This window comes from Siphateles boraxobius, unplaced genomic scaffold (genome assembly GCF_051911475.1).
Source record: "Siphateles boraxobius isolate OS27281-9 unplaced genomic scaffold, OSU_SipBor_1 162, whole genome shotgun sequence".
Classification (NCBI taxonomy): domain Eukaryota; kingdom Metazoa; phylum Chordata; class Actinopteri; order Cypriniformes; family Leuciscidae; genus Siphateles; species Siphateles boraxobius.
This window is the reverse complement of record NW_027508769.1, coordinates 717,501-732,634: the sequence shown is the minus strand read 5'-3', so window position 1 is coordinate 732,634 and position 15,134 is coordinate 717,501. Positions and strand designations below refer to the sequence as shown.

Here is a 15,134-nt window from a genome sequence, read left to right as displayed (position 1 = left end):
ACACACTCCTGTAGCGCCACCGACAGGTGAAACACACACACGACAGCTGACAGAAACGCACTCCTATAGCGCCACCGACAGGTGAAACACACAAGACAGCTGACAGAAACACACACCTGTAGCGCCACCGTCAGGTGAAACACACACACGACAGCTGACAGAAACACACTCCTATAGCGCCACCGACAGGTGAAATACACACGACAGCTGACAGAAACACACTCCTATAGCGCCACCGACAGGTGAAACACACACACGACAGCTGACTGAAACACACTCCTATAGCGCCACCGACAGGTGAAATACACACGACAGCTGACAGAAACACACTCCTATAGCGCCACCGACAGGTGAAACACACACACGACAGCTGACAGAAACACACTTCTATAGGGCCACCGACAGGTGAAACACACACACGACAGCTGACAGAAACACACTTCTATAGCACCACCGACAGGTGAAACACACACACGACAGCTGACAGAAACACACTCCTGTAGCGCCACCGACAGGTGAAACACACACACGACAGCTGACAGAAACACACTCCTATAGCGCCACCTACAGGTGAAACACACACGACAGCTGACAGAAACACACTCCTATAGCGCCACCGACAGGTGAAACACACACACGACAGCTGACTGAAACACACTCCTATAGCGCCACCGACAGGTGAAATACACACGACAGCTGACAGAAACACACTCCTGTAGCGCCACCGACAGGTGAAACACACACACGACAGCTGACAGAAACACACTCCTATAACGCCACCGACAGGTGAAACACACACGACAGCTGACAGAAACACACTCCTGTAGCGCCACCGACAGGTGAAACACACAAGACAGCTGACAGAAACACACTCCTGTAGCGCCACCGACAGGTGAAACACACACACGACAGCTGACGGAAACACACTTCTGTAGCGCCACCGACAGGTGAAACACACACGACAGCTGACAGAAACACACTCCTGTAGCGCCACCGACAGGTGAAACACACACACGACAGCTGACAGAAACACACTCCTGTAGCGCCACAGACAGGTGAAACACACACACGACAGCTGACAGAAACACACTCCTATAGCGCCACCGACAGGTGAAACACACACACGACAGCTGACAGAAACACACTCCTATAGCGCCACCGACAGGTGAAACACACACACGACAGCTGACAGAAACGCACTCCTATAGCGCCACCGACAGGTGAAACACACAAGACAGCTGACAGAAACACACTCCTATAGCGCCACCGACAGGTGAAACACACACACGACAGCGGACAGAAACACAGTCCTATAGCGCCACCGACAGGTGAAACACACAAGACAGCTGACAGAAACACACTCCTGTAGCGCCACCGACAGGTGAAACACACACACGACAGCGGACAGAAACACACTCCTATAGCGCCACCGACAGGTGAAACACACACACGACAGCAGACAGAAACACACTTCTATAGGGCCACCGACAGGTGAAACACACACGACAGCTGACAGAAACACACTTCTATAGCGCCACAGACAGGTGAAACACACACACGACAGCTGACAGAAACACACTCCTATAGCGCCACCGACAGGTGAAACACACACGACAGCGGACAGAAACACACTCCTATAGCGCCACCGACAGGTGAAACACACACGACAGCGGACAGAAACACACTCCTATAGCGCCACCGACAGGTGAAACACACACGACAGCGGACAGAAACACACTCCTATAGCGCCACCGACAGGTGAAACACACACACGACAGCTGACAGAAACACACTTCTATAGCGCCACCGACAGGTGAAACACACACGACAGCTGACAGAAACACACTCCTATAGCGCCACCGACAGGTGAAACACACACACGACAGCTGACAGAAACACACTTCTATAGCGCCACAGACAGGTGAAACACACACACGACAGCTGACAGAAACACACTTCTATAGCGCCACCGACAGGTGAAACACACACGACAGCTGACAGAAACACACTCCTATCACGCCACCGACAGGTGAAACACACACACGACAGCTGACAGAAACACACTCCTATAACGCCACCGACAGGTGAAACACACACGACAGCTGACAGAAACACACTCCTATAACGCCACCTACAGGTGAAACACACACGACAGCTGACAGAAACACACTCCTATAACGCCACCGACAGGTGAAACACACACGACAGCTGACAGAAACACACTCCTGTAGCGCCACCGACAGGTGAAACACACACACGACAGCTGACAGAAACACACTCCTATAGCGCCACCGACAGGTGAAACACACACACGACAGCTGACAGAAACACACTTCTATAGCGCCACCGACAGGTGAAACACACAAGACAGCTGACAGAAACACACTCCTATAGCGCCACCGACAGGTGAAACACACACACGACAGCTGACAGAAACACACTCCTATTGCGCCACCGACAGGTGAAACACACAAGACAGCGGACAGAAACACACTCCTATAACGCCACCGACAGGTGAAACACACACGACAGCTGACAGAAACACACTCCTATAGCGCCACGGACAGGTGAAACACACACACGACAGCTGACAGAAACACACTCCTGTAGCGCCACCGACAGGTGAAACACACAAGACAGCTGACAGAAACACACTCCTATAGCGCCACCGACAGGTGAAACACACACACGACAGCTGACAGAAACACACTCCTATTGCGCCACCGACAGGTGAAACACACAAGACAGCGGACAGAAACACACTCCTATAGCGCCACCGACAGGTGAAACACACACACGACAGCGGACAGAAACACACTCCTATAGCGCCACCGACAGGTGAAACACACACACGACAGCTGACAGAAACACACTCCTGTAGCGCCACCGACAGGTGAAACACACACGACAGCTGACAGAAACACACTTCTATAGGGCCACCGACAGGTGAAACACACACACGACAGCTGACAGAAACACACTCCTATAACGCCACCGACAGGTGAAACACACACGACAGCTGACAGAAACACACTCCTATAACGCCACCGACAGGTGAAACACACACGACAGCTGACAGAAACACACTCCTGTAGCGCCACCGACAGGTGAAACACACACACGACAGCTGACAGAAACACACTCCTATAGCGCCACCGACAGGTGAAACACACACACGACAGCTGACAGAAACACACTTCTATAGCGCCACCGACAGGTGAAACACACACGACAGCTGACAGAAACACACTCCTATAACGCCACCGACAGGTGAAACACACACGACAGCTGACAGAAACACACTCCTGTAGCGCCACCGACAGGTGAAACACACACACGACAGCTGACAGAAACACACTCCTATAGCGCCACCGACAGGTGAAACACACACACGACAGCTGACAGAAACACACTTCTATAGCGCCACCGACAGGTGAAACACACAAGACAGCTGACAGAAACACACTCCTATAGCGCCACCGACAGGTGAAACACACACACGACAGCTGACAGAAACACACTCCTATTGCGCCACCGACAGGTGAAACACACAAGACAGCGGACAGAAACACACTCCTATAACGCCACCGACAGGTGAAACACACACGACAGCTGACAGAAACACACTCCTATAGCGCCACCGACAGGTGAAACACACACACGACAGCTGACAGAAACACACTCCTGTAGCGCCACCGACAGGTGAAACACACAAGACAGCTGACAGAAACACACTCCTATAGCGCCACCGACAGGTGAAACACACACACGACAGCTGACAGAAACACACTCCTATTGCGCCACCGACAGGTGAAACACACAAGACAGCGGACAGAAACACACTCCTATAGCGCCACCGACAGGTGAAACACACACACGACAGCGGACAGAAACACACTCCTATAGCGCCACCGACAGGTGAAACACACACACGACAGCTGACAGAAACACACTCCTGTAGCGCCACCGACAGGTGAAACACACGACAGCTGACAGAAACACACTTCTATAGCGCCACCGACAGGTGAAACACACACACGACAGCTGACAGAAACACACTCCTATAGCGCCACCGACAGGTGAAACACACACACGACAGCTGACAGAAACACACTTCTATAGCGCCACCGACAGGTGAAACACACACACGACAGCTGACAGAAACACACTCCTATAGCGCCACCGACAGGTGAAACACACACACGACAGCTGACTGAAACACACTCCTGTAGCGCCACCGACAGGTGAAACACACAAGACAGCTGACAGAAACACACACCTGTAGCGCCACCGACAGGTGAAACACACACACGACAGCTGACAGAAACACACTCCTATAGCGCCACCGACAGGTGAAACACACACGACAGCTGACAGAAACACACTCCTATAGCGCCACCGACAGGTGAAACACACACACGACAGCTGACAGAAACACACTTCTATAGGGCCACCGACAGGTGAAACACACACACGACAGCTGACAGAAACACACTCCTATAGCGCCACCGACAGGTGAAACACACACACGACAGCTGACAGAAACACACTTCTATAGCGCCACCGACAGGTGAAACACACACACGACAGCTGACAGAAACACACACCTGTAGCGCCACCGACAGGTGAAACACACACACGACAGCTGACAGAAACACACTCCTGTAGCGCCACCGACAGGTGAAACACACAAAAGACAGCTGACAGAAACACACTCCTATAGCGCCACCAACAGGTGAAACACACACACGACAGCTGACAGAAACACACTCCTGTAGCGCCACCGACAGGTGAAACACACACACGACAGCTGACAGAAACACACTCCTATAGCGCCACCGACAGGTGAAACACACACACGACAGCTGACAGAAACACACTCCTGTAGCGCCACCGACAGGTGAAACACACACACGACAGCTGACAGAAACGCACTCCTATAGCGCCACCGACAGGTGAAACACACAAGACAGCTGACAGAAACACACACCTGTAGCGCCACCGTCAGGTGAAACACACACACGACAGCTGACAGAAACACACTCCTATAGCGCCACCGACAGGTGAAATACACACGACAGCTGACAGAAACACACTCCTATAGCGCCACCGACAGGTGAAACACACACACGACAGCTGACTGAAACACACTCCTATAGCGCCACCGACAGGTGAAATACACACGACAGCTGACAGAAACACACTCCTATAGCGCCACCGACAGGTGAAACACACACACGACAGCTGACAGAAACACACTTCTATAGGGCCACCGACAGGTGAAACACACACACGACAGCTGACAGAAACACACTTCTATAGCACCACCGACAGGTGAAACACACACACGACAGCTGACAGAAACACACTCCTGTAGCGCCACCGACAGGTGAAACACACACACGACAGCTGACAGAAACACACTCCTATAGCGCCACCTACAGGTGAAACACACACGACAGCTGACAGAAACACACTCCTATAGCGCCACCGACAGGTGAAACACACACACGACAGCTGACTGAAACACACTCCTATAGCGCCACCGACAGGTGAAATACACACGACAGCTGACAGAAACACACTCCTGTAGCGCCACCGACAGGTGAAACACACACACGACAGCTGACAGAAACACACTCCTATAACGCCACCGACAGGTGAAACACACACGACAGCTGACAGAAACACACTCCTGTAGCGCCACCGACAGGTGAAACACACAAGACAGCTGACAGAAACACACTCCTGTAGCGCCACCGACAGGTGAAACACACACACGACAGCTGACGGAAACACACTTCTGTAGCGCCACCGACAGGTGAAACACACACGACAGCTGACAGAAACACACTCCTGTAGCGCCACCGACAGGTGAAACACACACACGACAGCTGACAGAAACACACTCCTATAGCGCCACAGACAGGTGAAACACACACACGACAGCTGACAGAAACACACTCCTATAGCGCCACCGACAGGTGAAACACACACACGACAGCTGACAGAAACACACTCCTATAGCGCCACCGACAGGTGAAACACACACACGACAGCTGACAGAAACACACTCCTATAACGCCACCGACAGGTGAAACACACACACGACAGCTGACAGAAACACACTCCTATAGCGCCACCGACAGGTGAAACACACACACGACAGCTGACAGAAACACACTCCTATAGCGCCACCGACAGGTGAAACACACAAGACAGCTGACAGAAACACACTCCTATAGCGCCACCGACAGGTGAAACACACACACGACAGCGGACAGAAACACAGTCCTATAGCGCCACCGACAGGTGAAACACACAAGACAGCTGACAGAAACACACTCCTGTAGCGCCACCGACAGGTGAAACACACACACGACAGCGGACAGAAACACACTCCTATAGCGCCACCGACAGGTGAAACACACACACGACAGCAGACAGAAACACACTTCTATAGGGCCACCGACAGGTGAAACACACACGACAGCTGACAGAAACACACTTCTATAGCGCCACAGACAGGTGAAACACACACACGACAGCTGACAGAAACACACTCCTATAGCGCCACCGACAGGTGAAACACACACGACAGCGGACAGAAACACACTCCTATAGCGCCACCGACAGGTGAAACACACACGACAGCGGACAGAAACACACTCCTATAGCGCCACCGACAGGTGAAACACACACGACAGCGGACAGAAACACACTCCTATAGCGCCACCGACAGGTGAAACACACACACGACAGCTGACAGAAACACACTTCTATAGCGCCACCGACAGGTGAAACACACACGACAGCTGACAGAAACACACTCCTATAGCGCCACCGACAGGTGAAACACACACACGACAGCTGACAGAAACACACTTCTATAGCGCCACAGACAGGTGAAACACACACACGACAGCTGACAGAAACACACTTCTATAGCGCCACCGACAGGTGAAACACACACGACAGCTGACAGAAACACACTCCTATAGCGCCACCGACAGGTGAAACACACACACGACAGCTGACAGAAACACACTTCTATAGCGCCACAGACAGGTGAAACACACACACGACAGCTGACAGAAACACACTCCTATAGCGCCACCGACAGGTGAAACACACACGACAGCGGACAGAAACACACTTCTATAGCGCCACAGACAGGTGAAACACACACACGACAGCTGACAGAAACACACTCCTATAGCGCCACCGACAGGTGAAACACACACGACAGCGGACAGAAATACACTTCTATAGGGCCACCGACAGGTGAAACACACACGACAGCGGACAGAAACACACTTCTATAGCGCCACCGACAGGTGAAACACACACGACAGCGGACAGAAACACACTCCTATAGTGCCACCGACAGGTGAAACACACACGACAGCGGACAGAAACACACTCCTATAGCGCCACCGACAGGTGAAACACACACACGACAGCAGACAGAAACACACTTCTATAGGGCCACCGACAGGTGAAACACACACGACAGCTGACAGAAACACACTTCTATAGCGCCACCGACAGGTGAAACACACACACGACAGCGGACAGAAACACACTCCTATAGCGCCACCGACAGGTGAAACACACACACGACAGCAGACAGAAACACACTTCTATAGCGCCACCGACAGGTGAAACACACAAGACAGCTGACAGAAACACACTCCTGTAGCGCCACCGACAGGTGAAACACACACACGACAGCGGACAGAAACACACTCCTATAGCGCCACCGACAGGTGAAACACACACACGACAGCAGACAGAAACACACTTCTATAGCGCCACCGACAGGTGAAACACACACACGACAGCTGACAGAAACACACTCCTATAACGCCACCGACAGGTGAAACACACACACGACAGCTGACTGAAACACACTCCTGTAGCGCCACCGACAGGTGAAACACACAAGACAGCTGACAGAAACACACACCTGTAGCGCCACCGACAGGTGAAACACACACACGACAGCTGACAGAAACACACTCCTATAGCGCCACCGACAGGTGAAACACACACGACAGCTGACAGAAACACACTCCTATAGCGCCACCGACAGGTGAAACACACACACGACAGCTGACAGAAACACACTTCTATAGGGCCACCGACAGGTGAAACACACACACGACAGCTGACAGAAACACACTCCTATAGCGCCACCGACAGGTGAAACACACACACGACAGCTGACAGAAACACACTTCTATAGCGCCACCGACAGGTGAAACACACACACGACAGCTGACAGAAACACACTCCTATAGCGCCACCGACAGGTGAAACACACACACGACAGCTGACAGAAACACACTCCTGTAGCGCCACCGACAGGTGAAACACACACACGACAGCTGACAGAAACGCACTCCTATAGCGCCACCGACAGGTGAAACACACAAGACAGCTGACAGAAACACACACCTGTAGCGCCACCGTCAGGTGAAACACACACACGACAGCTGACAGAAACACACTCCTATAGCGCCACCGACAGGTGAAATACACACGACAGCTGACAGAAACACACTCCTATAGCGCCACCGACAGGTGAAACACACACACGACAGCTGACTGAAACACACTCCTATAGCGCCACCGACAGGTGAAATACACACGACAGCTGACAGAAACACACTCCTATAGCGCCACCGACAGGTGAAACACACACACGACAGCTGACAGAAACACACTTCTATAGGGCCACCGACAGGTGAAACACACACACGACAGCTGACAGAAACACACTTCTATAGCACCACCGACAGGTGAAACACACACACGACAGCTGACAGAAACACACTCCTGTAGCGCCACCGACAGGTGAAACACACACACGACAGCTGACAGAAACACACTCCTATAGCGCCACCTACAGGTGAAACACACACGACAGCTGACAGAAACACACTCCTATAGCGCCACCGACAGGTGAAACACACACACGACAGCTGACTGAAACACACTCCTATAGCGCCACCGACAGGTGAAATACACACGACAGCTGACAGAAACACACTCCTGTAGCGCCACCGACAGGTGAAACACACACACGACAGCTGACAGAAACACACTCCTATAACGCCACCGACAGGTGAAACACACACGACAGCTGACAGAAACACACTCCTGTAGCGCCACCGACAGGTGAAACACACAAGACAGCTGACAGAAACACACTCCTGTAGCGCCACCGACAGGTGAAACACACACACGACAGCTGACGGAAACACACTTCTGTAGCGCCACCGACAGGTGAAACACACACGACAGCTGACAGAAACACACTCGTGTAGCGCCACCGACAGGTGAAACACACACACGACAGCTGACAGAAACACACTCCTGTAGCGCCACAGACAGGTGAAACACACACACGACAGCTGACAGAAACACACTCCTATAGCGCCACCGACAGGTGAAACACACACACGACAGCTGACAGAAACACACTCCTATAGCGCCACCGACAGGTGAAACACACACACGACAGCTGACAGAAACGCACTCCTATAGCGCCACCGACAGGTGAAACACACAAGACAGCTGACAGAAACACACTCCTATAGCGCCACCGACAGGTGAAACACACACACGACAGCGGACAGAAACACAGTCCTATAGCGCCACCGACAGGTGAAACACACAAGACAGCTGACAGAAACACACTCCTGTAGCGCCACCGACAGGTGAAACACACACACGACAGCGGACAGAAACACACTCCTATAGCGCCACCGACAGGTGAAACACACACACGACAGCAGACAGAAACACACTTCTATAGGGCCACCGACAGGTGAAACACACACGACAGCTGACAGAAACACACTTCTATAGCGCCACAGACAGGTGAAACACACACACGACAGCTGACAGAAACACACTCCTATAGCGCCACCGACAGGTGAAACACACACGACAGCGGACAGAAACACACTCCTATAGCGCCACCGACAGGTGAAACACACACGACAGCGGACAGAAACACACTCCTATAGCGCCACCGACAGGTGAAACACACAAGACAGCGGACAGAAACACACTCCTATAGCGCCACCGACAGGTGAAACACACACACGACAGCTGACAGAAACACACTTCTATAGCGCCACCGACAGGTGAAACACACACGACAGCTGACAGAAACACACTCCTATAGCGCCACCGACAGGTGAAACACACACACGACAGCTGACAGAAACACACTTCTATAGCGCCACAGACAGGTGAAACACACACACGACAGCTGACAGAAACACACTTCTATAGCGCCACCGACAGGTGAAACACACACGACAGCTGACAGAAACACACTCCTATAGCGCCACCGACAGGTGAAACACACACACGACAGCTGACAGAAACACACTTCTATAGCGCCACAGACAGGTGAAACACACACACGACAGCTGACAGAAACACACTCCTATAGCGCCACCGACAGGTGAAACACACACGACAGCGGACAGAAACACACTTCTATAGCGCCACAGACAGGTGAAACACACACACGACAGCTGACAGAAACACACTCCTATAGCGCCACCGACAGGTGAAACACACACGACAGCGGACAGAAATACACTTCTATAGGGCCACCGACAGGTGAAACACACACGACAGCGGACAGAAACACACTTCTATAGCGCCACCGACAGGTGAAACACACACGACAGCGGACAGAAACACACTCCTATAGTGCCACCGACAGGTGAAACACACACGACAGCGGACAGAAACACACTTCTATAGCGCCACCGACAGGTGAAACACACACGACAGCGGACAGAAACACACTCCTATAGTGCCACCGACAGGTGAAACACACACGACAGCTGACAGAAACACACTCCTATAGCGCCACCGACAGGTGAAACACACACACGACAGCAGACAGAAACACACTTCTATAGGGCCACCGACAGGTGAAACACACACGACAGCTGACAGAAACACACTTCTATAGCGCCACCGACAGGTGAAACACACACACGACAGCGGACAGAAACACACTCCTATAGCGCCACCGACAGGTGAAACACACAAGACAGCTGACAGAAACACACTCCTGTAGCGCCACCGACAGGTGAAACACACACACGACAGCGGACAGAAACACACTCCTATAGCGCCACCGACAGGTGAAACACACACACGACAGCAGACAGAAACACACTTCTATAGCGCCACCGACAGGTGAAACACACACACGACAGCTGACAGAAACACACTCCTATAGCGCCACCGACAGGTGAAACACACACACGACAGCTGACAGAAACACACTCCTGTAGCGCCACCGACAGGTGAAACACACACACGACAGCGGACAGAAACACACTCCTATAGCGCCACCGACAGGTGAAACACACACACGACAGCAGACAGAAACACACTTCTATAGCGCCACCGACAGGTGAAACACACACACGACAGCAGACAGAAACACACTTCTATAGCGCCACCGAGAGGTGAAACACACACGACAGCTGACAGAAACACACTCCTGTAGTGCCACCGACAGGTGAAACACACACACGACAGCTGACAGAAACACACTCCTATAGCGCCACAGACAGGTGAAACACACACACGACAGCTGACAGAAACACACTTCTATAGCGCCACCGACAGGTGAAACACACACACGACAGCTGACAGAAACACACTTCTATAGCGCCACCGACAGGTGAAACACACACACGACAGCTGACAGAAACACACTTGTATAGCGCCACCGACAGGTGAAACACACACACGACAGCTGACAGAAACACACTTCTATAGCGCCACCGACAGGTGAAACACACACACGACAGCTGACAGAAACACACTCCTATAGCGCCACCGATAGGTGAAACACACACACGACAGCTGACAGAAACACACTCCTATAGCGCCACCGACAGGTGAAACACACACACGACAGCTGACGGAAACAAATCCTAATCCTGCCCTAACCCTTTAGTAGGTACATGTAGTTAATTATTATTACTCCGTTCTTAAATATATAATTACATTGTAATAATGACACCCTAAAATAAAGTGTTACCAAAAACGTTCCTGCTTTTTTAAGAGAAAAACTCACATGTGTTTCTGATGGCTTAGATTTACCAAGATCCCAAAATCTGGCAGCAATCAAAAGTCAGAACTCAAACGTTTCCCCGCAAATGAACCATTTTATAGTTCTGCTTTTACTGTATGACAACTATTTGTTTCATAATTGATGAATATTAACAGTTATTGAACTGAATTGAATCAACATTGATCTGTAATTGATGAATAATGACAGTTTTGCTGCTGAAATTGAATTTTGAAACATTGTGTGTTGGTGTGTGAGACGGTTTGCTGGACTCTTGTTTCATCTGTACTGAACTTCACATTCTCCCGCAGTTTGACGCCAGTGAAAACAGCGCTTTCCTTGGAACTCCTCTGAATTCCTGAGACTGAAAACACTTAGACCGTTCTCATGCAACACTAGATGTCTTAAAAACATCACAGATCTCATCTAGACTCATTCACGGTGACAGAATGAACTAAACATGAACTAGATGTGTCCTCAAAAGAAAACACTTGAGTTTTAGGGTTACACTTTATTTTAAGGTGTCATTATTATATTTAAGTACTGAGTAATAATAATTAACAACATGTGCTTACTACATGGTAAGGGTAGGAGGGTTAGTTGCATGTAATTATGCATAATTTACTGTTATTACTATGGTAAGTAGTCAAACCAAACATTATTCAGACACCAGATATAATTTTTTATATTTTTTATACTAGTGTGTGCAGGACACTATATGTGTACATTTATGTAAGTGAGGATAGCAAAATAAAGTTAACTGTATACCCAAATATTCTTCATACAGTGACTACCAGTAAAATTTGGGAGCAAATATTGTTCAGACACTTTGAGCTGATCATGTTTTGCTGAAGTGTTTTTTCTTTAATAACTAACGCACCTTTTTACACACAGACTGAAGAACATGAAGCATTGCTTGGTGATTGGTTGAGCTAAACTGGTATTATGTAATTGTGTAGTTAAATTTAACATCTGACAGATATTCAACATAATTCATGTGTGAGAGTCTAACAGAACGACGGACAAAACCAGTGAAATATCAACTGATTTCATAACTCTAGTCATATTTTATTACCATTTTCTAACATATAGTGAATAAACTGTGATAATGTGAGAAACGTTGAAGGTGTCTGAATACATTTTGGTTTGACTGTATGTGTAACAAGGACACTGTAAAATAAAGTCTTGTTGTTTTAGTTAATGATAATACTGAAAAGCTGATGAAATTGAGATGAAACAGATTATTTTGAGTTTAATGACTTCCAGATGAAACACACATTCCAGCCTGTCAAAGAGGGAGGAGAAACAGGGAGTATGTCGAAGTAAGAGGGACAGCAGTCTCTCTCTCTCTCTCTCTCTCTCTCTCTCTCTCTCTCTATCTCTCTCTCTCTCTCTCTCTCTCTCTCTCTCTCTCTCTCTCTCTCTCTCTGTGATCCTCTGTTTCTTACAGTGTATGGTGTTGTTCAGAAGAGGAGGAACAGAATGACGGCCCTCCAGATTCTGCTGATTTGTCAGATGTCGATCACAGCCTCCCTGCACTGGAGGACAGGTACACACACACACACACACACACACACACACACACACACACACACACACACACACACACACACACACACACACACACACACACACATCACTGTTCACAGAGAGCGTGAGCACTCGTACGGATTGCTCTTAAAAAGCTTCTGATTACATGCTTGAGTTAGATTTGTGGACATATATATATATATATATATATTGTGTGTAAAAGTTGAGATTAACAAATAAATAAATGCAATGTCTCCTGAGCTGTGAATTAGAAACATTTGATCAACAAGTTTTGCTTTCAGAATCCATATTGCATTAGAGCTGAATATGTGCTTATTAACATTATTTTATAACTTTTTCTACATTATATTTCTTATATATGAAATAAGCTTGTTTCCGCCACAGAATAATAAAAAAATGTAAAAGATAATTGCGACTTTTTATCTCACAATTGTGTTTATATCTCGCAATTCTGACTCCATAACACGCAATTGCGACTTTATATCACGCAATTCTGAGATAAAAAGTCAGAATTGTGAGACAAAAGTCGCAATTACCTTTTTTATTTTTTATTCTGTGGCGGAAACAAGCATCCATATGAAACATCATTGTGAACTTTTATAAAGATGCTTTTGGTCATTATGCTGTGACAAGATGATTGACAGGACAGTTGAAACTGTGACAGGAAGCATTTAACTAAACAAAGCTTGCCTACTATTCTGCTATTCACACTCAAAAGTATGTACTTTTAGGGCGTAGTATAAGTAGGTGATTTGGGATGCAGTGAGTGTGTTAAACTGGCGGTTATGGTAAGGGGCGGGACATTTCCCAAACACACTCGAAGCGCTCGACCAATCACAACACACTGATCCAGACATTTGTTGGGATTATATGAGTGACAGGAACTGACGGAGATGTTTAATTACTTTAATCATCCAGTGAGTTTCCAGGTCCTTTCATCAACACAAAGTGCTACTGACACGAGCTTTACTGGGAAACAAGCATGTTCATCGGCTCTTTCACAGCTGACTAAAACATGTTCTAGAACGTTTTGTTGACGTTCTCATTATGAAAATGTTATTTTCTGAATGTTCTGTGAATGTCCAGTTTAAGGGAATATTCTTTTTTATAATTCTGCAAACTGTATGAACGTTACTTTTAATGTTTTCTGAAACATTGCACACTAAAAAATGCTGGGTTGTTTCAACCCATGTTTGGGTCAAATACGGACTAACCCAACCGTTGGTTTAAATTTTTTTATACAAATTTTAAACCAACAGTTGGGTTTCTTCAAATTTGACCCAAACATGGGTTGAAACAACCTAGCATTTTTTATAGTGTGATAAAACGTTCGACGAACATTTAACTGAAACGTCTCTGAGAAAACATTTCATGAATAATGTATAAATGTTTTTGTGCAAATGTTTTGAGAACATTATTATCTTTGAACGAACATTTTATTATAGTCACTGTTAGAACTTTT

The 15,134-nt window shown here is 48.8% G+C and overlaps 1 protein-coding gene across 2 annotated transcripts in view; it reads left to right on the top strand.

Annotated features, from left to right (window-relative positions):
- The first annotated feature begins 13,428 nt into the window (after positions 1–13,428).
- Positions 13,429–15,134, top strand: part of fam180a (family with sequence similarity 180 member A) — a 12,717-nt gene continuing 11,011 nt past the window's right edge. Inside the window, exon 1 of one of the 2 annotated variants that reach the window (XM_077232057.1) lies at positions 13,429–13,670. In XM_077232057.1, coding sequence (XP_077088172.1) covers positions 13,604–13,670 — 67 coding nt within the window. In that variant the 5' untranslated portion in view covers positions 13,429–13,603. The remainder of the gene's footprint in view (positions 13,671–15,134) is intronic. The other variant, XR_013204711.1, reaches the window with a different exon arrangement.